The 23,493-nt window shown below is 42.5% G+C and overlaps 1 protein-coding gene across 7 annotated transcripts in view; it reads right to left on the bottom strand.

Annotated features, from left to right (window-relative positions):
- LOC139424534 (potassium voltage-gated channel subfamily KQT member 5-like) overlaps nt 1-23,493 on the bottom strand; it is a 150,981-nt gene that overhangs the window by 35,080 nt on the left and 92,408 nt on the right. For all 7 annotated transcript variants that reach the window (XM_071176463.1, XM_071176465.1, XM_071176462.1 and 4 more), the window contains exons 2-3: nt 15,974-16,064; nt 12,304-12,430 (exon numbers count right to left, since the gene is read on the bottom strand). In XM_071176463.1, coding sequence (XP_071032564.1) covers nt 12,304-12,430; nt 15,974-16,064 — 218 coding nt within the window. The remainder of the gene's footprint in view (nt 1-12,303; nt 12,431-15,973; nt 16,065-23,493) is intronic.

The following is a 23,493-nucleotide window of genomic DNA, read 5'->3' as shown; positions in this document are numbered from 1 at the left end:
GTATCTAGTTCAGCCTTAACCGTCTCTATTCAGAGTATCTAGTTCAGCCTTAACCGTCTCTATTCAGAGTATCTAGTTCAGCCTTAACCGTCTCTATTCAGAGTATCTAGTTCAGCCTTAACCGTCTCTATTCAGAGTATCTAGTTCAGCCTTAACCGTCTCTATTCAGAGTATCTAGTTCAGCCTTAACCGTCTCTATTCAGAGTATCTAGTTCAGCCTTAACCGTCTCTATTCAGAGTATCTAGTTCAGCCTTAACCGTCTCTATTCAGAGTATCTAGTTCAGCCTTAACCGTCTCTATTCAGAGTATCTAGTTCAGCCTTAACCGTCTCTATTCAGAGTATCTAGTTCAGCCTTAACCGTCTCTATTCAGAGTATCTAGTTCAGCCTTAACCGTCTCTATTCAGAGTATCTAGTTCAGCCTTAACCGTCTCTATTCAGAGTATCTAGTTCAGCCTTAACCGTCTCTATTCAGAGTATCTAGTTCAGCCTTAACCGTCTCTATTCAGAGTATCTAGTTCAGCCTTAACCGTCTCTATTCAGAGTATCTAGTTCAGCCTTAACCGTCTCTATTCAGAGTATCTAGTTCAGCCTTAACCGTCTCTATTCAGAGTATCTAGTTCAGCCTTAACCGTCTCTATTCAGAGTATCTAGTTCAGCCTTAACCGTCTCTATTCAGAGTATCTAGTTCAGCCTTAACCGTCTCTATTCAGAGTATCTAGTTCAGCCTTAACCGTCTCTATTCAGAGTATCTAGTTCAGCCTTAACCGTCTCTATTCAGAGTATCTAGTTCAGCCTTAACCGTCTCTATTCAGAGTATCTAGTTCAGCCTTAACCGTCTCTATTCAGAGTATCTAGTTCAGCCTTAACCGTCTCTATTCAGAGTATTCAGCCTTAACCGTCTCTATTCAGAGTATCTAGTTCAGCCTTAACCGTCTCTATTCAGAGTATCTAGTTCAGCCTTAACCGTCTCTATTCAGAGTATCTAGTTCAGCCTTAACCGTCTCTATTCAGAGTATCTAGTTCAGCCTTAACCGTCTCTATTCAGAATATCTAGTTCAGCCTTAACCGTCTCTATTCAGAATATCTAGTTCAGCCTTAACCGTCTCTATTCAGAATATCTAGTTCAGCCTTAACCGTCTCTATTCAGAGTATCTAGTTCAGCCTTAACCGTCTCTATTCAGAGTATCTAGTTCAGCCTTAACCGTCTCTATTCAGAGTATCTAGTTCAGCCTTAACCGTCTCTATTCAGAGTATCTAGTTCAGCCTTAACCGTCTCTATTCAGAGTATCTAGTTCAGCCTTAACCGTCTCTATTCAGAGTATCTAGTTCAGCCTTAACCGTCTCTATTCAGAGTATCTAGTTCAGCCTTAACCGTCTCTATTCAGAGTATCTAGTTCAGCCTTAACCGTCTCTATTCAGAGTATCTAGTTCAGCCTTAACCGTCTCTATTCAGAGTATCTAGTTCAGCCTTAACCGTCTCTATTCAGAGTATCTAGTTCAGCCTTAACCGTCTCTATTCAGAGTATCTAGTTCAGCCTTAACCGTCTCTATTCAGAGTATCTAGTTCAGCCTTAACCGTCTCTATTCAGAGTATCTAGTTCAGCCTTAACCGTCTCTATTCAGAGTATCTAGTTCAGCCTTAACCGTCTCTATTCAGAGTATCTAGTTCAGCCTTAACCGTCTCTATTCAGAATATCTAGTTCAGCCTTAACCGTCTCTATTCAGAGTATCTAGTTCAGCCTTAACCGTCTCTATTCAGAGTATCTAGTTCAGCCTTAACCGTCTCTATTCAGAGTATCTAGTTCAGCCTTAACCGTCTCTATTCAGAGTATCTAGTTCAGCCTTAACCGTCTCTATTGTATCTAGAGTATCTAGTTCAGCCTTAACCGTCTCTATTCAGAGTATCTAGTTCAGCCTTAACCGTCTCTATTCAGAATATCTAGTTCAGCCTTAACCGTCTCTATTCAGAGTATCTAGTTCAGCCTTAACCGTCTCTATTCAGAGTATCTAGTTCAGCCTTAACCGTCTCTATTCAGAGTATCTAGTTCAGCCTTAACCGTCTCTATTCAGAGTATCTAGTTCAGCCTTAACCGTCTCTATTCAGAGTATCTAGTTCAGCCTTAACCGTCTCTATTCAGAGTATCTAGTTCAGCCTTAACCGTCTCTATTCAGAGTATCTAGTTCAGCCTTAACCGTCTCTATTCAGAGTATCTAGTTCAGCCTTAACCGTCTCTATTCAGAGTATCTAGTTCAGCCTTAACCGTCTCTATTCAGAGTATCTAGTTCAGCCTTAACCGTCTCTATTCAGAGTATCTAGTTCAGCCTTAACCGTCTCTATTCAGAGTATCTAGTTCAGCCTTAACCGTCTCTATTCAGAATATCTAGTTCAGCCTTAACCGTCTCTATTCAGAGTATCTAGTTCAGCCTTAACCGTCTCTATTCAGAGTATCTAGTTCAGCCTTAACCGTCTCTATTCAGAGTATCTAGTTCAGCCTTAACCGTCTCTATTCAGAGTATCTAGTTCAGCCTTAACCGTCTCTATTCAGAATATCTAGTTCAGCCTTAACCGTCTCTATTCAGAATATCTAGTTCAGCCTTAACCGTCTCTATTCAGAGTATCTAGTTCAGCCTTAACCGTCTCTATTCAGAGTATCTAGTTCAGCCTTAACCGTCTCTATTCAGAGTATCTAGTTCAGCCTTAACCGTCTCTATTCAGAGTATCTAGTTCAGCCTTAACCGTCTCTATTCAGAGTATCTAGTTCAGCCTTAACCGTCTCTATTCAGAGTATCTAGTTCAGCCTTAACCGTCTCTATTCAGAGTATCTAGTTCAGCCTTAACCGTCTCTATTCAGAATATCTAGTTCAGCCTTAACCGTCTCTATTCAGAGTATCTAGTTCAGCCTTAACCGTCTCTATTCAGAATATCTAGTTCAGCCTTAACCGTCTCTATTCAGAATATCTAGTTCAGCCTTAACCGTCTCTATTCAGAGTATCTAGTTCAGCCTTAACCGTCTCTATTCAGAGTATCTAGTTCAGCCTTAACCGTCTCTATTCAGAGTATCTAGTTCAGCCTTAACCGTCTCTATTCAGAGTATCTAGTTCAGCCTTAACCGTCTCTATTCAGAGTATCTAGTTCAGCCTTAACCGTCTCTATTCAGAGTATCTAGTTCAGCCTTAACCGTCTCTATTCAGAGTATCTAGTTCAGCCTTAACCGTCTCTATTCAGAGTATCTAGTTCAGCCTTAACCGTCTCTATTCAGAGTATCTAGTTCAGCCTTAACCGTCTCTATTCAGAATATCTAGTTCAGCCTTAACCGTCTCTATTCAGAGTATCTAGTTCAGCCTTAACCGTCTCTATTCAGAGTATCTAGTTCAGCCTTAACCGTCTCTATTCAGAGTATCTAGTTCAGCCTTAACCGTCTCTATATTCAGTGTATCTAGTTCTTAACCGTCTCTATTCAGAGTATCTAGTTCAGCCTTAACCGTCTCTATTCAGAGTATCTAGTTCAGCCTTAACCGTCTCTATTCAGAGTATCTAGTTCAGCCTTAACCGTCTCTATTCAGAGTATCTAGTTCAGCCTTAACCGTCTCTATTCAGAGTATCTAGTTCAGCCTTAACCGTCTCTATTCAGAGTATCTAGTTCAGCCTTAACCGTCTCTATTCAGAGTATCTAGTTCAGCCTTAACCGTCTCTATTCAGAGTATCTAGTTCAGCCTTAACCGTCTCTATTCAGAGTATCTAGTTCAGCCTTAACCGTCTCTATTCAGAGTATCTAGTTCAGCCTTAACCGTCTCTATTCAGAGTATCTAGTTCAGCCTTAACCGTCTCTATTCAGAGTATCTAGTTCAGCCTTAACCGTCTCTATTCAGAGTATCTAGTTCAGCCTTAACCGTCTCTATTCAGAGTATCTAGTATCTAGTTCTATTCAGTGTATGCCTTAACCGTCTCTATTCAGAGTATCTAGTTCAGCCTTAACCGTCTCTATTCAGAATATCTAGTTCAGCCTTAACCGTCTCTATTAACCGAGAGTATCTAGTTCAGCCTTAACCGTCTCTATTCAGAGTATCTAGTTCAGCCTTAACCGTCTCTATTCAGAGTATCTAGTTCAGCCTTAACCGTCTCTATTCAGAGTATCTAGTTCAGCCTTAACCGTCTCTATTCAGAGTATCTAGTTCAGCCTTAACCGTCTCTATTCAGAGTATCTAGTTCAGCCTTAACCGTCTCTATTCAGAATATCTAGTTCAGCCTTAACCGTCTCTATTCAGAGTATCTAGTTCAGCCTTAACCGTCTCTATTCAGAGTATCTAGTTCAGCCTTAACCGTCTCTATTCAGAGTATCTAGTTCAGCCTTAACCGTCTCTATTCAGAGTATCTAGTTCAGCCTTAACCGTCTCTATTCAGTGTATCTAGTTCAGCCTTAACCGTCTCTATTCAGAGTATCTAGTTCAGCCTTAACCGTCTCTATTCAGAATATCTAGTTCAGCCTTAACCGTCTCTATTCAGAATATCTAGTTCAGCCTTAACCGTCTCTATTCAGAGTATCTAGTTCAGCCTTAACCGTCTCTATTCAGAGTATCTAGTTCAGCCTTAACCGTCTCTATTCAGAGTATCTAGTTCAGCCTTAACCGTCTCTATTCAGAGTATCTAGTTCAGCCTTAACCGTCTCTATTCAGAATATCTAGTTCAGCCTTAACCGTCTCTATTCAGAGTATCTAGTTCAGCCTTAACCGTCTCTATTCAGAGTATCTAGTTCAGCCTTAACCGTCTCTATTCAGAGTATCTAGTTCAGCCTTAACCGTCTCTATTCAGAGTATCTAGTTCAGCCTTAACCGTCTCTATTCAGAGTATCTAGTTCAGCCTTAACCGTCTCTATTCAGAGTATCTAGTTCAGCCTTAACCGTCTCTATTCAGTGTATCTAGTTCAGCCTTAACCGTCTCTATTCAGAGTATCTAGTTCAGCCTTAACCGTCTCTATTCAGAGTATCTAGTTCAGCCTTAACCGTCTCTATTCAGAGTATCTAGTTCAGCCTTAACCGTCTCTATTCAGAGTATCTAGTTCAGCCTTAACCGTCTCTATTGAGAGTATCTAGTTCAGCCTTAACCGTCTCTATTCAGAGTATCTAGTTCAGCCTTAACCGTCTCTATTCAGAGTATCTAGTTCAGCCTTAACCGTCTCTATTCAGAGTATCTAGTTCAGCCTTAACCGTCTCTATTCAGAATATCTAGTTCAGCATTAACCGTCTCTATTCAGAATATCTAGTTCAGCCTTAACCGTCTCTATTCAGAATATCTAGTTCAGCCTTAACCGTCTCTATTCAGAGTATCTAGTTCAGCCTTAACCGTCTCTATTCAGAGTATCTAGTTCAGCCTTAACCGTCTCTATGCAGAGTATATAGTTCAGCCTTAACCGTCTCTATTCAGAGTATCTAGTTCAGCCTTAACCGTCTCTATTCAGAGTATCTAGTTCAGCCTTAACCGTCTCTATTCAGAGTATCTAGTTCAGCCTTAACCGTCTCTATTCAGAGTAGCTAGTTCAGCCTTAACCGTCTCTATTCAGAATATCTAGTTCAGCCTTAACCGTCTCTATTCAGAGTATCTAGTTCAGCTTTAACCGTCTCTATTCAGAATATATAGTTCAGCCTTAACCGTCTCTATTCAGAATATCTAGTTCAGCCTTAACCGTCTCTATTCAGAGTATCTAGTTCAGCCTTAACCGTCTCTATTCAGAGTATCTAGTTCAGCCTTAACCGTCTCTATTGAGAGTATCTAGTTCAGCCTTAACCGTCTCTATTCAGAGTATCTAGTTCAGCCTTAACCGTCTCTATTCAGAGTATCTAGTTCAGCCTTAACCGTCTCTATTCAGAGTATCTAGTTCAGCCTTAACCGTCTCTATTCAGAGTATCTAGTTCAGCCTTAACCGTCTCTATTCAGAGTATCTAGTTCAGCCTTAACCGTCTCTATTCAGAGTATCTAGTTCAGCCTTAACCGTCTCTTTTCAGAGTATCTAGTTCAGCCTTAACCGTCTCTATTCAGAGTATCTAGTTCAGCATTAACCGTCTCTATTCAGAGTATCTAGTTCAGCCTTAACCGTCTCTATTCAGAGTATCTAGTTCAGCTTTAACCGTCTCTATTGAGAGTATCTAGTTCAGCCTTAACCGTCTCTATTCAGAGTATCTAGTTCAGCCTTAACCGTCTCTATTCAGAGTATCTAGTTCAGCCTTAACCGTCTCTATTCAGAGTATCTAGTTCAGCCTTAACCGTCTCTATTCAGAGTATCTAGTTCAGCCTTAACCGTCTCTATTCAGAATATCTAGTTCAGCCTTAACCGTCTCTATTCAGAATATCTAGTTCAGCCTTAACCGTCTCTATTCAGAATATCTAGTTCAGCCTTAACCGTCTCTATTCAGAGTATCTAGTTCAGCCTTAACCGTCTCTATTCAGTGTATCTAGTTCAGCCTTAACCGTCTCTATTCAGAGTATCTAGTTCAGCCTTAACCGTCTCTATTCAGAATATCTAGTTCAGCCTTAACCGTCTCTATTGAGAGTATCTAGTTCAGCCTTAACCGTCTCTATTCAGAGTATCTAGTTCAGCCTTAACCGTCTCTATTCAGAGTATCTAGTTCAGCCTTAACCGTCTCTATTCAGAGTATCTAGTTCAGCCTTAACCGTCTCTATTCAGAATATCTAGTTCAGCCTTAACCGTCTCTATTCAGAGTATCTAGTTCAGCCTTAACCGTCTCTATTCAGAGTATCTAGTTCAGCCTTAACCGTCTCTATTCAGAGTATCTAGTTCAGCCTTAACCGTCTCTATTCAGAGTATCTAGTTCAGCCTTAACCGTCTCTATTCAGAATATCTAGTTCAGCCTTAACCGTCTCTATTCAGAGTATCTAGTTCAGCCTTAACCGTCTCTATTCAGAGTATCTAGTTCAGCCTTAACCGTCTCTATTCAGAGTATCTAGTTCAGCCTTAACCGTCTCTATTCAGAGTATCTAGTTCAGCCTTAACCGTCTCTATTCAGTGTATCTAGTTCAGCCTTAACCGTCTCTATTCAGAGTATCTAGTTCAGCCTTAACCGTCTCTATTCAGAATATCTAGTTCAGCCTCTATTGAGAGTATCTAGTTCAGCCTTAACCGTCTCTATTCAGAATATCTAGTTCAGCCTTAACCGTCTCTATTCAGAGTATCTAGTTCAGCCTTAATCGTCTCTATTCAGAGTATCTAGTTCAGCCTTAACCGTCTCTATTCAGAGTATCTAGTTCAGCCTTAACCGTCTCTATTCAGAGTATCTAGTTCAGCCTTAACCGTCTCTATTCAGAATATCTAGTTCAGCCTTAACCGTCTCTATTCAGAGTATCTAGTTCAGCCTTAACCGTCTCTATTCAGAGTATCTAGTTCAGCCTTAACCGTCTCTATTCAGAGTATCTAGTTCAGCCTTAACCGTCTCTATTCGGAGTATCTAGTTCAGTTTCTGGCCTGTGTTCGGTTGTTTGTTGTCAGTCTGAATCTCTCTCTCTCTCTCTCTCTCTCTCTCTCTCTCTCTCTCTCTCTCTCTCTCTCTCTCTCTCTCTCTCTCTCTCTCTCTCTCTCTCTCTCTCTCTCTCTCTCTCTATATATATATATATATATATATATATATATATATATATATATATATATATACAGTGCCTTGCGAAAGTATTCGGCCCCCTTGAACTTTGCGACCTTTTGCCACATTTCAGGCTTCAAACATAAAGATATAAAACTGTATTTTTTTGTGAAGAATCAACAACAAGTGGGACACAATCATGAAGTGGAACGACATTTATTGGATATTTCAAACTTTTTTAACAAATCAAAAACTGAAAAATTGGGCGTGCAAAATTATTCAGCCCCCTTAAGTTAATACTTTGTAGCGCCACCTTTTACTGCGATTACAGCTGTAAGTCGCTTGGGGTATGTCTCTATCAGTTTTGCACATCGAGAGACTGAAATGTTTTCCTATTCCTCCTTGCAAAACAGCTCGAGCTCAGTGAGGTTGGATGGAGAGCATTTGTGAACAGCAGTTTTCAGTTCTTTCCACAGATTCTCGATTGGATTCAGGTCTGGACTTTGACTGGCCATTCTAACACCTGGATATGTTTATTTTTGAACCATTCCATTGTAGATTTTGCTTTATGTTTTGGATCATTGTCTTGTTGGAAGACAAATCTCCGCCCCAGTCTCAGGTCTTTTGCAGACTCCATCAGGTTTTCTTCCAGAACGGTCCTGTATATGGCTCCATCCATCTTCCCATCAATTTTAACCATCTTCCCTGTCCCTGCTGAAGAAAAGCAGGCCCAAACCTGATGCTGCCACCACCATGTTTGACAGTGGGGATGGTGTGTTCAGCTGTGTTGCTTTTACTCCAAACATAACGTTTTGCATTGTTGCCAAAAAGTTCAATTTTGGTTTCATCTGACCAGAGCACCTTCTTCCACATGTTTGGTGTGTCTCCCAGGTGGCTTGTGGCAAACTTTAAACGACACTTTTTATGGATATCTTTAAGAAATGGCTTTCTTTTTGCCACTCTTCCATAAAGGCCAGATTTGTGCAATATACGACTGATTGTTGTCCTATGGACAGAGTCTCCCACCTCAGCTGTAGATCTCTGCAGTTCATCCAGAGTGATCATGGGCCTCTTGGCTGCATCTCTGATCAGTCTTCTCCTTGTATGAGCTGAAAGTTTAGAGGGACGGCCAGGTCTTGGTAGATTTGCAGTGGTCTGATACTCCTTCCGTTTCAATATTATCGCTTGCACAGTGCTCCTTGGGATGTTTAAAGCTTGGGAAATATTTTTGTATCCAAATCCGGCTTTAAACTTCTTCACAACAGTATCTCGGACCTGCCTGGTGTGTTCCTTGTTCTTCATGATGCTCTCTGCGCTTTTAACGGACCTCTGAGACTATCACAGTGCAGGTGCATTTATACGGAGACTTGATTACACACAGGTGGATTGTATTTATCATCATTAGTCATTTAGGTCAACATTGGATCATTCAGAGATCCTCACTGAACTTCTGGAGAGAGTTTGCTGCCCTGAAAGTAAAGGGGCTGAATAATTTTGCACGCCCAATTTTTCAGTTTTTGATTTGTTAAAAAAGTTTGAAATATCCAATAAATGTCGTTCCACTTCATGATTGTGTCCCACTTGTTGTTGATTCTTTACAAAAAAAATACAGTTTTCTCTCTTTATGTTTGAAGCTTGAAATGTGGCAAAAGGTCGCAAAGTTCAAGGGGGCCGAATACTTTCGCAAGGCACTGTATATGTACTGTATACACACCACCGATCAAACACCTTCTTTTTAGAACCACCATATATGGGGACTCCTTTAAGACTGTTTGAAAAGCATTCCATGTAAAGCTGGTTGAGAGAATGCCAAGAATGTCATTAAGGCAAAGGGTGGCTATTTGAAGAATCTCAAATATAAAATACAGTTGAAGTCGGAAGTTGACATACACTTAGGTTGGAGTCAATAAAACTCTTTTTCAACCACTCCACAAATTTCTTGTTAACAAACTATAGTTTTGGCAAGTCGGTTAGGACATCTTCATTGTGCATGACACAAGCACATTTAGCAACAATTGTTTACAAACAGATTATTTCAATTATATTTCACAGTATCATAATTCCAGTGGGTCAGAAGTTTACATTCACTAAGTTGACTGTGCCTTTAAACAGCTTGGGAAATTCCAGAAAATGATGTCATGGCTTTAGAATCTTCTAATAGGCTAATTTACATAATTTGAGTCAATTGGAGGTGTACCTGTGGATGTATTTCAAGACCTACTGTTAAACTCAGTGCCTCTTTGCTTGACACCATGGGACAATCAAAATAAATCAGCCAGGACCTCAGAAAAACAATTGTAGACCACCGCAAGTCTAGTTCATCCTTGGGAGCAATTTCCATGGGACACCATGGGACCAAATAAACACCATGGGACCACGCAGCTGTCATACCGCTCAAGAAGGAGACGCGTTCTGTCTCCGAGAGAAGAAAGTACTTTGGTGCCGAAAAATGCAAATCAATCCCAGAACAACAGCAAAGGACCTTGTGAAGATGCTGGAGGAAACAGGAACAAAAGTATCTATATCCACAGTAAAACGAGTCCTATATCGACATAACCTGAAAGGCCGCTCAGCAAGGAAGAAGCCAGTGATAAAAAAGCCAGACTACGGTTTGCAACTGCACATAGGGACAAAGATCGTACTTTTTGGAGAAATGTCCTCTGGTCTGATGAAAGAAAAATAGAACTGTTTGGCCATAATGACCATCATTATGTTTGGAGGAAAAAGGGGACAGGCTTTCAAGCCGAAGAACACCATCCCAACTGTAAAGCACGGGGGTGGCAGCACCATGCTGTGGGGGTGCTTTGCTGCAGGAGGGACTGGTGCACTTCACAAGATAAATGGCATCATGAGGAAGGACAATTATGTGGACATATTGAAGCAACATCTCAAGACATCAGTCAGGAAGTTGAAGCTTGGTCGCAAATGGGTCTTCTAAATGGACAATGACCCCAAGCATACTTCCAAAGTTGTGGCAAAATGGCTTAAGGACAACAAAGTCAAGGTATTGGAGTGGCCATCACAAAGCCCTGACCTCAATCCTATAGAAAGTTTGTGGGCAGAACTGAAGAAGCATGTGTGAGCAAGGAGGCCTACAAACCGGACTCAGTTTTACACCAGCTCTGTCAGGAGGAATGGGCCAAAATTCACCCAACTTATTGTGGGAAGCTTGTGGAATGCTACCCGAAACGTTTGACCCAAGTTAAACAATTTCAAGGCAATGCTATCAAATACTAATTGAGTGTATGTAAACTTCTGACCCACTGGGAATGTGATGAAAGAAATAAAAGCTTAAATAAATCACTCTCTCCACTATTATTCTGACATTTCACATTCTTAAAATAAAGTGGTGATCCTACCTGACCTAAGACAGGTAATTTTTACTAGGATTAAATGTCAGGAATTGTGAAAAACTGAGTTTAAATGTATTTGGCTAAGGTGTAAGTAAACTTCGACTTCAACTGTAGCTTCTATGAATGTCTATGTATACTTCTGTAAAGATGTCACATGCCTTCATGTCTGCATATGAATGTTTATGAAATCTAATCTATACAATCGCCACCTCAAACTAAGTGTATTAATGTCTATGTACAGTATAGTTTGTGGGTGTACATATAACTTATGACAGAGTCTCAAATATATATATTTTTTTTGTTTCACACTTTTTTGGGTTACTACATGATTCCATATGTTATTTCATAGTTTTTGTGTCTTCATTATTATTCTACAATGTAGATAATAGTAAAAATAAAGAAGAAGTAGGTGTTCTAAAACTTTTGACCGGTAGTGTATATATCTGTATCCGTCTAATTTTTGTATCTCTCTCGCTTTCTATCTCTGTTTCCCTCTCCCTCTCTCTCATTCTCTTTATCGCTCTCTCCCGCTCTCTCTCATTAGCCAGCTCAGAGAGCATGATGACGCTAGCTCTGATGACGTAGCGTGACTGGTAAGCCCCTACTCTCCCTCTCTCTCACTCTCTTTATCGCTCTCTCCCGCTCGCTCTCTCGACATGACATTAGCCAGCTCAGAGAGCATGGTGATGCTAGCTCTGATGACGTAGCGTGACTGGTAAGCCTCTAGTCTCCCTCCCTGAAGTACGGCGGCCGTCTGAGAAGGGCAGATGAATATGTCTAAACACCGGAAAGAATTGAGGACGGTTAATGGAGAGGCCTGTTTACATAGTCAGTCGACCCTAAGTCCCCTGTTAAGAATCACAAGAGCCTCAAACACCCCAGCTAAAACATCAAGCCAGAGGACTACAGTCTATCGTGTTTGTGTGTGTGTGTGTGTGTGTGTGTGTGTGTGTGTGTGTGTGTGTGTGTGTGTGTGTGTGTGTGTGTGTGTGTGTGTGTGTGTGTGTGTGTGTGTGTGTGTTCCTATGGTCAATTACACTGCATATCCTTTCACCCGTTAGGTCTCTTTGAACTCGTAAGTCACATTCCTATGGTAAAACTCCAGCAATTAGTGAATAGCCATATTGATTTGAAGTCAGGAAACTGACTTCCCGCTTTTAAGTAGGAAATAAAGTAACTGAGAGGTCATCAATTGTCATAAAAGAGGAAAAAGTCAACGATTACCTGTAAAACTTTACCTTTAAAACACTTCTCATTACTGAACCATCAACTGAAGGTTGTAAACCTTTTCTCATCCCTCGAAAAAAACATTCATGAAGGGTTTATAAAGTGTTCATAACTCATCTAGTCTATAGCTCACCTATGACACAGAAAGGTTTCCGGGCGAAACGGAGGCGACCCTGCCATCCTCTGTAGCGACAGCAGCAGCCGGCCGACCAGATCCTGATGATGTACTCCAGCCCAAACACCACAATCATCACAAACTCCTACAGGAAGTCAGGGGAAAGTGATACACAATGACTAAGCAATTGCTATGAATCTACAAATAGGTGTCACACTTGCTTCATCATTGTATTGAAAGTACGAGAAATGATTTATCATCCAATTTCCAACATATCATAACATATTAAAGTGGCATGCTTTTTCTTGACATTGAAACAGATTCATGATTTGCATGAACGAATGATGCTTTAAAGTGGTCTACTTCCTGTGAGCAGCATGTATATAATGTTATACCTTTGAATTCAGTGTCAACCTAAAATATGCTAATGCACCATTAGCATGCTAAATGTCAACACTGAGTCAACATAGTCAATTGGATCACTTGGCACAACATTAGCTGGCTTGCATTTGCTCCCAGTATATCATGATTCAAATGCAGCTGAAGCTAATCCAAGATAATGTCCCTAGCAAGTCTGGTCTAAGAGGCATATGGATGCCACGAGATTTGTTATGAGCACGGACGCTGTTTCAAATCTCTAGTTTTCAGAGTAGCGACTGGGATCAAATAGATATCTGCCCGTGTCTATGTCGTCAGTAGGTGGCCTAATCGTGTTGACACTGATTTCATTTGGAGAGGCTTATGTTATTGAGTGGAGACATCCAGGATGAATCCAGTCAGGACAAAGGGATTCATCTTCTCCTCGGATAATCCGTGTATATCCCTCTTCCTATCTGTCATGGGATACTTGCCTAGTACAGAAGGATGCCTAGTACAGAAGGATGCCTAGTACAGAAGGATGCCTAGTACAGAAGGATGGACCAACGCTTTGACTGTCACTGGCCCACCCAGGCTACAAAATGACATATACCACTAATCCTAATTTCCCTCAGGGATTCATAGTCGTGTTGAATTGAGTTGAGCTTCAAAGGAAATAATATGAGTACATTTTTTAAACTTTTTTTTTACACTATACTACCAACCTTATCTGTACTTTCCCCAAAGCAATGACAGACTCTCTATATCCTCAAATGTACTAGGGTGTTTGTTTGTCAGGGTCTGTTTCTGAAATCTCGTCTGGGTGGCTTTGAATCCAACCCCATGGCCTAGAATGTGATCTTCCACAAACACACATAGGCACGCACACACACTCACAAAAAACCACACTCACTCACTCACACACGCGCACACACACGCGCCCACAAACACACATAGGCACGCACACACACTCACAAAAAACCACACTCACTCACTCACACACGCACGCGCACACACACGCGCCCACAAACACACATAGGCACGCACACACACTCACAAAAAACCACACTCACTCACTCACACACGCACGCGCACACACACACACGCACGCACGCACACACACTCACAAAAAACCACACTCACTCACTCACACACGCAACGCGCACACACACGCGCCCACAAACACACATAGGCACGCACACACACTCACAAAAAAACACACTCACTCACTCACACACGCACGCGCACACACACGCGCCCACAAACACACATAGGCACGCACACACACTCACAAAAAACCACACTCACTCACACACGCACGCGCACACACACACACGCACGCACGCACACACACTCACAAAAAACCACACTCACTCACTCACACACGCACGCGCACACACACGCGCCCACAAACACACATAGGCACGCACACACACTCACAAAAAACCACACTCACTCACTCACACACGCACGCGCACACACACGCGCCCACAAACACACATAGGCACGCACACACACTCACAAAAAACCACACTCACTCACACACGCACGCGCACACACACGCGCCCACAAACACACATAGGCACGCACACACACTCACAAAAAACCACACTCACTCACTCACACACGCACGCGCACACACACGCGCCCACAAACACACATAGGCACGCACACACACTCACAAAAAAACACACTCACTCACTCACACACGCACGCGCACACACACACACACAAACGCACTCACGCATGCACACACAACAACTCTCTCTCTCTCTCTCTCTCTCTCTCTCTCTCTCTCTCTCTCTCTCTCTAATCCCATTTGCTTTATTGGCATGACGTAACAATATACATATTGCCAAAGCATATTTTTGATATTTACAATATGAATTTAATAAGAATCAAAATTGTCAACGGGACAACAGTAACAACAATAACCAAGGGTCAAAATAACCATACATTGAACAATAACAATAAGCATACAGTAGAGGACATGTGCAGGTTGATTGGTCTGTCAGACACTGTCCCTCATCTTACGTCAGTCAGCAATGTAGTGCGCTGCCAACCCACATCTCTCTGCGTCCTCCCCCAACAGGATGGGTAGCCTACTCTTATCAGAGACGTCTTTGAAACATTGAATAACGGTTTGTTTTTTAATGGCGTAGAATGCCCTGCGTGCTTTCTCTCTCAGTTCATTCACTGCCTCATTAAGGTGTCCAGTTGAGCTTATTTTTAAACCTAAGTAATTGTAGTGTGTGCAGTCTCTCTCGCTCTCTCTCTCTCTCTCTGGGACAATAGGGTCACCTACCATGCTAACTGGCTCCCGTAATGGAGTTAATTTCTTCCAGTTCACCACTCACATCTGAGCTCTATACGATTAACACTCATCTCTCACTCGTCTATTTTCCAGTTGCTGGACAATAATGCTTCAAATATCAATATATTTCAGCAACAATTTAAATGACTGTCAACATCAACAACAGGGCAATACAGAGACAATGATGATGACCAATTGATGACCCTTTGGCGAATGTTAAACTCACTCTCCCTCGCAGCCCTCAGGTCTGCTGTATCAGTATGGTGCTGACTCATCGCAGGGTACGGTTATCGGATAGTGACCTGCCAGCAGCATTTCAATAATAGTACACTATCTAGAACTTTAAAGGTTTCTTCGGCTGCCCCTATAGAACCCTTTGAAGAACTATTTTTGGTTGTAGGTAGAACCCTTTTGGGTGCCATGTAGAACCCTTTCCTCAGACGGTTCTACATGAAACCCAAAAGGGTTCTACCTGAAACCAAGAAAGGGTTCTCATGTGGGGACATCCGAAGAACCCTTCTTGGACCCTTTTTGTGTAGAAGAAGAAATCAATGTTGGCCCCGGATCAAATGACTAAACTCAATATGGAGACAACGCGTGAACCTTGGCCTGTATCGATTTTTCCTATAAGGACCACATACGTAGCAAGAGAGAGCTCGGCATCAGTAGGGTTCTTAACTTGGTTAAGTTTGAATCTGCTTTATTCACTATCAAATGACTAGATAATGGGAAAACAGAGATGTGTTCCCAATTGATCAGATTGACTTACTGATACCAGAATGTATTCACATCCTCTTACCTAATTACGAATAGAAATCTAGTTGTGCGAAGAGGAGTTTGATTGAAAGCTCAACACACTTCACCGCTTTGTATTTGCCTGTTGTGAAGCGATTGGGTGTCACCGCTTTCTGCTATCCACAGCGTCACCTATCACTGCACTTATTGTAAACAGGCACGCTGATGAACAGCTTCTGTGTCTGTGTCAGAACATATGCCTAGTTTCAATCAGTTCCTCACCAGGATGAGCAGACAGTCGGAAGAGAAGTCCTGGTGAGCCGGAATGGTGGAGAACACAGACAGGACCAAGCAACCAAAGACCAGGACGAACCTACAGGACAAAACAGAGAGGAATCATAAATACATTTATTCAGAGCCATATGAAACAGAAGAAGAACATGGCAGTTTGGACAGGAAATGCCTTATCTCATTATTAATGCTAACGTGATTAACTTGAAACAAGCACCGTCACTGGACCGGACAAGCAGAAATATCCGACCCATATTCCCATGCTGCTTCCCCTACCGCTTTCTGCAAAGAACCACAGTCTTTGATAATCTTCCACCTTCATTGTGATATGATATTTTATTTTTCCATTAAATAAATCTGAAATATGAGGTGGGCCAATGGCCTTCCAAGTAGCGTCAATGGCAAAATGATGAGCATCGGATTTAGAGTTGTAGATGTCCTTCGTGTTAAATGATGAGAGGACATCTGTGTTTGATCAGGATTGAGCTCCGTCTTAAGCTCGGCTGTGCCTATGGAGTTTGTGAGGGAAAGGCTAAGATAGGGCTTTGGATGCCAAATAACTTCTTCTCTTTGTCTTTCTAGGATTATCATTGGAACTATAGTATCTTGATTTCCCTGCAAAGCAGGACTATTGAAACTAGTGGAAGTTGTTGCATTTCTGTATCTACTGGGCAAAAACTGGTTGAATCAACGTTGTTTCCACGTCCTTTCAACCCCAAAATTCAATGTGATGACGTTGAATCGACGTGGAAAACTGATTGGATTTGAACAAAAGTCATCAATGTAACGGAATGTCGCCTATTTGAACCTATATCCAAGTAGTTGACAAGTCAACAGAATTGAAATCAAAACTAGATGCTGAAAAGATGTCTGAGCCCAGTGGGTGGTGAGTCATAACAAAGACAAGGCACTGTTGACCCAACACCGCTGTAGGGGAGAGATTAGCCTAGCATGCTAATCGTCTCGGTTCTCCAGGATAACAACAGTGAGAATATGGTGTCTGAGCTTAGATAGAAGAGTCATTCCAGTGTGATGACAGTGGCATTCACAAAATGTAAACAATTCGAAACCATCCAAATAAGGTCGGCCAATATGTCACTTCGACTTTCTCTCATGTCTCCCGACCTCCCTTCTCTTCCTTCTCAGTCAATATTTGAGAGTGACATTCAGAAATGTAAACAATCATCAAGAACCCCAATGAGGTCTTTGAAGATGTCACTATGGCGCACAAGATGTCACTACAACTTCCTCTACCATCCCCCCCGACCAGCCACCACCCTTCTCTTCCCTCTCCCTTCTCCACAGCTGTAGCCTATGGAGTGTGGATGATGAGAGGCTAGAGACTAGTAAGCCGTTCCCTGGTGCCTGTAGGCTAGGCCCTAAATCATCACTAAGATGAAAGAAGAGGAAGAACCTTTAAAAGTTGAAACGCATGGCCAAGCGGGTCCGGGGGGTGACTTCCCGACTCTGAGCTTCTGAGCAGCGTCTGTGTGAAAAGGGTGGGCGTCCTGTGCGGGTCGCGATCCCCAGCCGACCTCTAGCTGACCGCTATAGGACTGTGCTGATGTGACCCCGGTCCCGATCTGACCTTTGACTCCAAAAGGGAGCCCAAACAGAGGTTACAGTTTTCCATAGCCCGAGGATGTGGTTATTTCGATTTGGTCATCGGCATCTGTCGTCCAATACACTCTCCTCCTTCTGCAAGGAGTCAGGAAGTAGAAGGCTTTGTATGTAACCAAAGAGGTTATATAAAAAGTATTCCTTTTCAAGTTTGAGTATTTCACGTTTTAGTGTTTTTACATTAAAAATGACATCCTATTGAATCAGTTTGAAGTTCGGGAAGTTGGAGTATTTAAAAGTTTTGGGTACTTTGTGCATATGTCTGGACTGGTGAATGCGTGCGCTGACAAGTATCATGTAGCTGTCAACTGAAAGGACAGCTGGCCTCATAAGTCTTCCTCCACTCTCTCTCTTGTCAAGATCTCTAAAGGAGCATTTCTGAGTGGCTGCTAAACAAGGTTTTCAGAGTGCCTCCTTATCTAGCTATAGTAAACACCAATGTCTCTCTTTTCAAAACAAATAGAACCATTTCTGAAATATTTAATGAAAAACAATGAATTAGTTATGAAAAAACAGGCAAGGTTGTTTATCATAGAACGATCTTCCCTAATTACTTTGACGCCGCCTCCCTGTCCTCTCTGCAGGCCTCAGTTCCCCCGTGTCACATACTGTTGTAGAATGCGGCGGTCCCAAATCGCACCCTATTCCCTACGTAGTATGGTGCACTAGACAGGGAATAGGGGGCCATTTGGGACGCGGAGATAGTATCTGGAGTCTGTCACAGCCATCACAGCTCCAACAGAACACAGAAAGGCCCTTAACCTTTTAAAGAGAGCCCCAGAGTAAATAAAGATTTGGGAGTGGACACACACACACACACACACACACACAGAAGCCCATCATCACCGAGCAGTAGCAGGCAGTAAGTGCTTGTCCATTTTGTATAATTTAATTGATTTGTTTTGAAACAGAGTGCCAAGGAAATGACTAATGTCCGAGCACTGGGGTCTGTCGTACTGGCTACATTACACCCAATCATCCTCATTTTGAATTAGATTTGCAGCAAAAAGCAGATGTCTGCATTTGTTTGGCTCCCAATCAGTCGTGTTGTCAGGCTATCAGTGGATATCTGTGGTAACACGAAGGTCTGGTAGTGTTGTTTGTGCGGATCGCAAACAACACTACCAGGAAAGTTGGCGTAGCAACCTTAGAAAAACATGGACACTGCAAATACTGCACGTTTGTATTGTATACGATTGTAAGGATTGGGTAGGCAGAGGTTGTGTCGTACAGTAACCTTGGATGGCACTGTCTTGTTTCCAAACACCTCTCTTAGCATAGAGTGAGTAGAAAGTAGATGCTGTGTACAGTAGGGGCAAGAGGTCATAACCTGGGATGGCACTGTTGCCCTTCTGTTCTTCTTCTCTTAGCACAGGATAGGGTGAATAGCGCTTGACTGTATACACTACTGCACATACTCAACGAGCAATGAAGAGGAAGCGAGACACAGGAAATATCACTGTATTCTATATCATTGTATTGATTGGGCACTGGGGCAGGCAGAGTCAACCTTGGATGTCACTTTCTCTTTATTTCAAGTGTTTCTTCTCTCCATATCTCTCCTCTCAGTGAAGGGTAGAACAGGGTAAGATGAGTGTATGGGTGTATACAGTCTGTGTAAGGACGGAGCAGGCAGGAGTTCACGTACAACCTTGGATGAGTCTTTGTCCTTTCGTTCAAGTCTTTATCTCGATCTCTCCTCGTTGTACAGGGCAGAGTGAATACCAGCTGCATGTATATACAGTAGGTAACAGTGGAGAATATTTATATATATGATATTTGTGTTGAGGACGAATTGCCTTGAGCGTCACACACTCTATTTATAGTCAATGAGGAAGAATTCTGAGAAATATGTCTCACATTCTCCCACAGGCTACAGTTCATTAGAGACAGACTGAAAGCTAATTACATTAAGACTATTTATTCCCTAATGTGTGTGTGTGTTTCAGTGTGTTTCAGTGTGTGTGTGTGTGTGTGTGTGTGTGTTTCAGTGTGTGTGTGTGTGTGTGTGTGTGTGTGTGTGTGTGTGTGTGTGTGTGTGTGTGTGTGTGTGTGTGTCATCATGACATGGATTCATATGCTATCAGTACAGCCAGCTCCCAAGGATATATGAGTGGCAGGTAGCCTAGTGTTTAACAGCCTTGGGCCAGTAACGGAAAGGTTGCTGGTTCGAATCCCTGAGCCGACTAGGTGAACAATCTGTCAATGTGCCCTTGAGTGTGTCACTTAACCCTAGTTGTTCTGAAAGTCTGCTAAATGACAAAAACTTAAATAGAACTACCACTATGCTGTCCATGGTCCTGAAATGTGTGACCACCAAAACCCTTCATGAGTTCTTGATAGTATCATCTATGATCTATCTATATGTTCTGTTTTCAATGTGTGGCCATCCATTCAAGGATAAAATAATATTTACTCATCACTGTCTCTGGCCTACAACTTAAAATGTAATTCTGACTGCCTAGATTCTCAACTGTCACTGGATGTATGTCTAGTAAGATGGATTGTCATTGGATGTCTGTCTAGTAAGATGGATCATCATTGGACAGTGCCAGCTAGGGTCAAAGTTCAAGGGTCATCCAGGTTAGGGTTCATATCTGGGCGGTTTGGTCACAAGACAGTCGTCTCAGATAGCCTTGCCAGTGTAACAGAGGTATTATAAACACATGGGCTAACTTCTCACCTTCTCTTTGATATAAACCTGAGGTAGCCAAGAGAGGAAGCTCAAGTCATATCACTGTCAGGTCAGTATCCTCCTTAACAACTTTATGAGCAGACTAGGAGTCGAAAGAGTAACCCAAAACCTAATGAAATCTATGTCTGTTCATAAAAATACTCTGTCTGGACGGTCTGGACACTTTTCCTGTGTGTGTGTGTGCGTGTGTGTGATCGGCCATAAAAGTGCAAGACAGACAGAGGCAGTGTGTGTGTGTGTGTGTGATCGGCCATAAAAGTGCAAGACAGACAGAGGCAGTGTGTGTGTGTGTGTGTGTGTATGTGTGTGTGTGTGTGTGATCGCCCATAAAAGGGCAAGACAGACAGAGGCGCAGTGTGTGTGTGTGTGTGTGTGTGTGTGTGTGTGTGTGTGTGTGTGTGTGTGTGTGTGTGTGTGTGTGTGTGAGATTGCTCATAAAAGTGTAAGAGAGACAGAGGCAGTGTGTGTGTGTCATCTTGCCAAGTCTATATTAGCTAATGCCACTGTTTATGTGCCTGGGAGCGTATCTAATGGACAGATCAAAACAGACAGCTTATTATCTTAGAAACTACTTCATAACACTGACCACAGACCAGTGGTCTGTTTCATTTCCAACAGGAAGTTACTCTAGTCTATTAGAAGAAATTAGCAATGGTGGAAATACGGTATTTGCCATCTTCATTGTAGTTGCAAAATATTATGATCATTGGCCTTACCATCGAGGGAATCAAGTCTCTAGGCCTGGGTTGCGGTTAAGCAATTTGTGACGAAGATTAGCGGTAGAATTTGATTGATTAATCATCATGACTAGAATGTCAATCACCATTGGCTACATTCTGAAAGTCAGCATCATTTCATTTCATTGCCAATTAATTCATTTGCAGTATAATACTGTGCACAGTCAAAGGTGAGCACCGAGAATACATCCATTATCTAGTGACTCTTCAGTCTCCTTGGATGACTTACTTAGTGTGGGTATTTCTTTTTATGGTCCTTGTAACCTAAAGGTTGTGACCTCATGACCTCTGATCCACCCGTTGAGGTCCTGTGCCTCACATGCCTTTACACAGTCAGACGCCCAGTCATGTACTGTATGTCTCCTAGCATTCCTCAAATAGCACCCCTTACTGTGTTGGTCTATTCCAGAGAAGACAGGGATTCTAAATGTACTCAGCACATTCCAATAGACATACATGGGGGTGGGGCGTCATCGGTTTAAGATGCGTCATCCTACAGCATTCTATGGAGATCACACAGCCGTATTCAACATGGGAGAGATGCTCTGAGGCAGTTGCCTTGACAATTTAGTTAAATTGCTTGTTGTCAAAATGGTAAAGTTAGCTCAGCTGAACAACAAGTAAGAATATGGTATCCAATCCGTCAGAAACACATGGATGCATTCACGTACACACACGTACACACATGTACACACATGTACACACATGTACACACACGTACACACACGTACACACACGTACACACACGTACACACACGTACACACACTACACACATGTACACACACGTACACACACGTACACACACGTACACACACGTACACACACTACACACACGTACACACACTACACACATGTACACACACGTACACACACGTACACACACTACACACATGTGCACACACGTACACACACGTACACACACGTACACACACGTACACACACACATTTTTTGTTCTTATAACCTCGTGGGGACCTAAAATGTATTTCCATTCAAAATCCTATTTTCCCTAACCCCCCCCCCCCCACACACACACACAGATAAGTGACAGTGATACTGCCAAGCCTGTCTACTGTCTTCTACGCATACGAGTGTAGTAGAGACATTTCATGAACCACTGACAATTAGAGTGTGTGTGTGTTCTGTTTAATAGTGACAGTGAAAGATGTTAAGTGTATGTGAGTGTGTCAGTAGGAGCTATGGTAGCTCTCCGTTGGTAAAGGGTAAGGACTCTGACAGTAAGCCTGGCCGGGAAATGACTGTCTGTGTCAGTGAGGAGGATTGCAAACGGTAGACAGACAACACTACTACCACCACTACTGGAGTAAAGAGTAAAGACGACAGAGCAATTTCCATGATGCAGTCTGCTCTTTAAAGGTCCAAGAGGCACTCTGGTACATCTCCAGAGTGTGTGTGTGTCGGGTGGGGCGGGGGGGCGTGCGTGCGTGTGTATGTGAATGTGTGTGTGCGTGTGTGTGAGGTTGGCAACCAGCAGGGAGAAAATATTGTATCTCTTCCCATTACATTGATACAAGACGTCCTTCTCTTCAGAAACCCCTTGAGAGAGAGCGGCTGAGTGGGTTAGAAGAGACTGGACATAGCGAACGCAATTAGCTAGCTAGAGTAGGCTAGCGTAGCGTAGCACTGGTTACTGTGATAGCACCACTGGAATACCATTTAATGCTAATTAACCCTCCTAACTTTAGCGGGTAGCGCTAAGTGACTGGGTTTTGCAGATGCAGAGCTCATGCTGAGCTAGCGTTTCACATTATGGACAAAATAAGGCTGAACATAGCACATTTGAAGAGAGAAAGAGAGAGGCAGAGAGAGAGAGAGAGAGAGAGAGAGAGAGAAACAGAGAGAAACAGAGAGAAAGAGGGAGAGAGAGAGATAAACAGAGAAAGAGAGAGAGAGAGACAGAGAGAGAGAGAGACAGAGAGCGAGAGACATAGAGAGCGTGCGTGTGTGTGTGTGTGTGTGTATGTGTGTGTGTGTGTGTGTGTGTGTGTGTGTGTGCGCGTACGTGCACGAGTGCATGGGAGAATGAAAAGGGCCAAGTTTATTAGTCCCCCACACAATATTGCGAAGTAATATTGTGAAGTAATATTGTGAAGTAATGAAAGAACATTTGTACGCTTTGAGGGTTTGGTATATTGTGATGGCTTTTTATTATCTCCCACACGTCAATATAAACATTCAATTTCCACCAGATGGGAGTGAAAATGTGCTGATTTGTACTTCTCACACCCCTCATAATTAGAGAGAGCGTGTCGGCTGTTCACAGGAGTAGCACGACAGAGGGGTGTGTTGTGTGTGCGCTAGCGTGTATTTGTGTGTGGGTGTTCTATTATGGTGAATGAGTTTACCCACGGTATACCAACAAACAGATGGAACATCTGCAGAGAGGGTGAGAAAGCGGTGGCACACATGAGGGCAAAGAGAAAAGAGAGACATCAGTTG

This window comes from Oncorhynchus clarkii, chromosome 13, assembly GCF_045791955.1.
Source record: "Oncorhynchus clarkii lewisi isolate Uvic-CL-2024 chromosome 13, UVic_Ocla_1.0, whole genome shotgun sequence".
Classification (NCBI taxonomy): domain Eukaryota; kingdom Metazoa; phylum Chordata; class Actinopteri; order Salmoniformes; family Salmonidae; genus Oncorhynchus; species Oncorhynchus clarkii.
The sequence above is the reverse complement of the archived record's forward strand: the minus strand, read 5'-3'. Positions and strand labels throughout refer to the sequence as shown.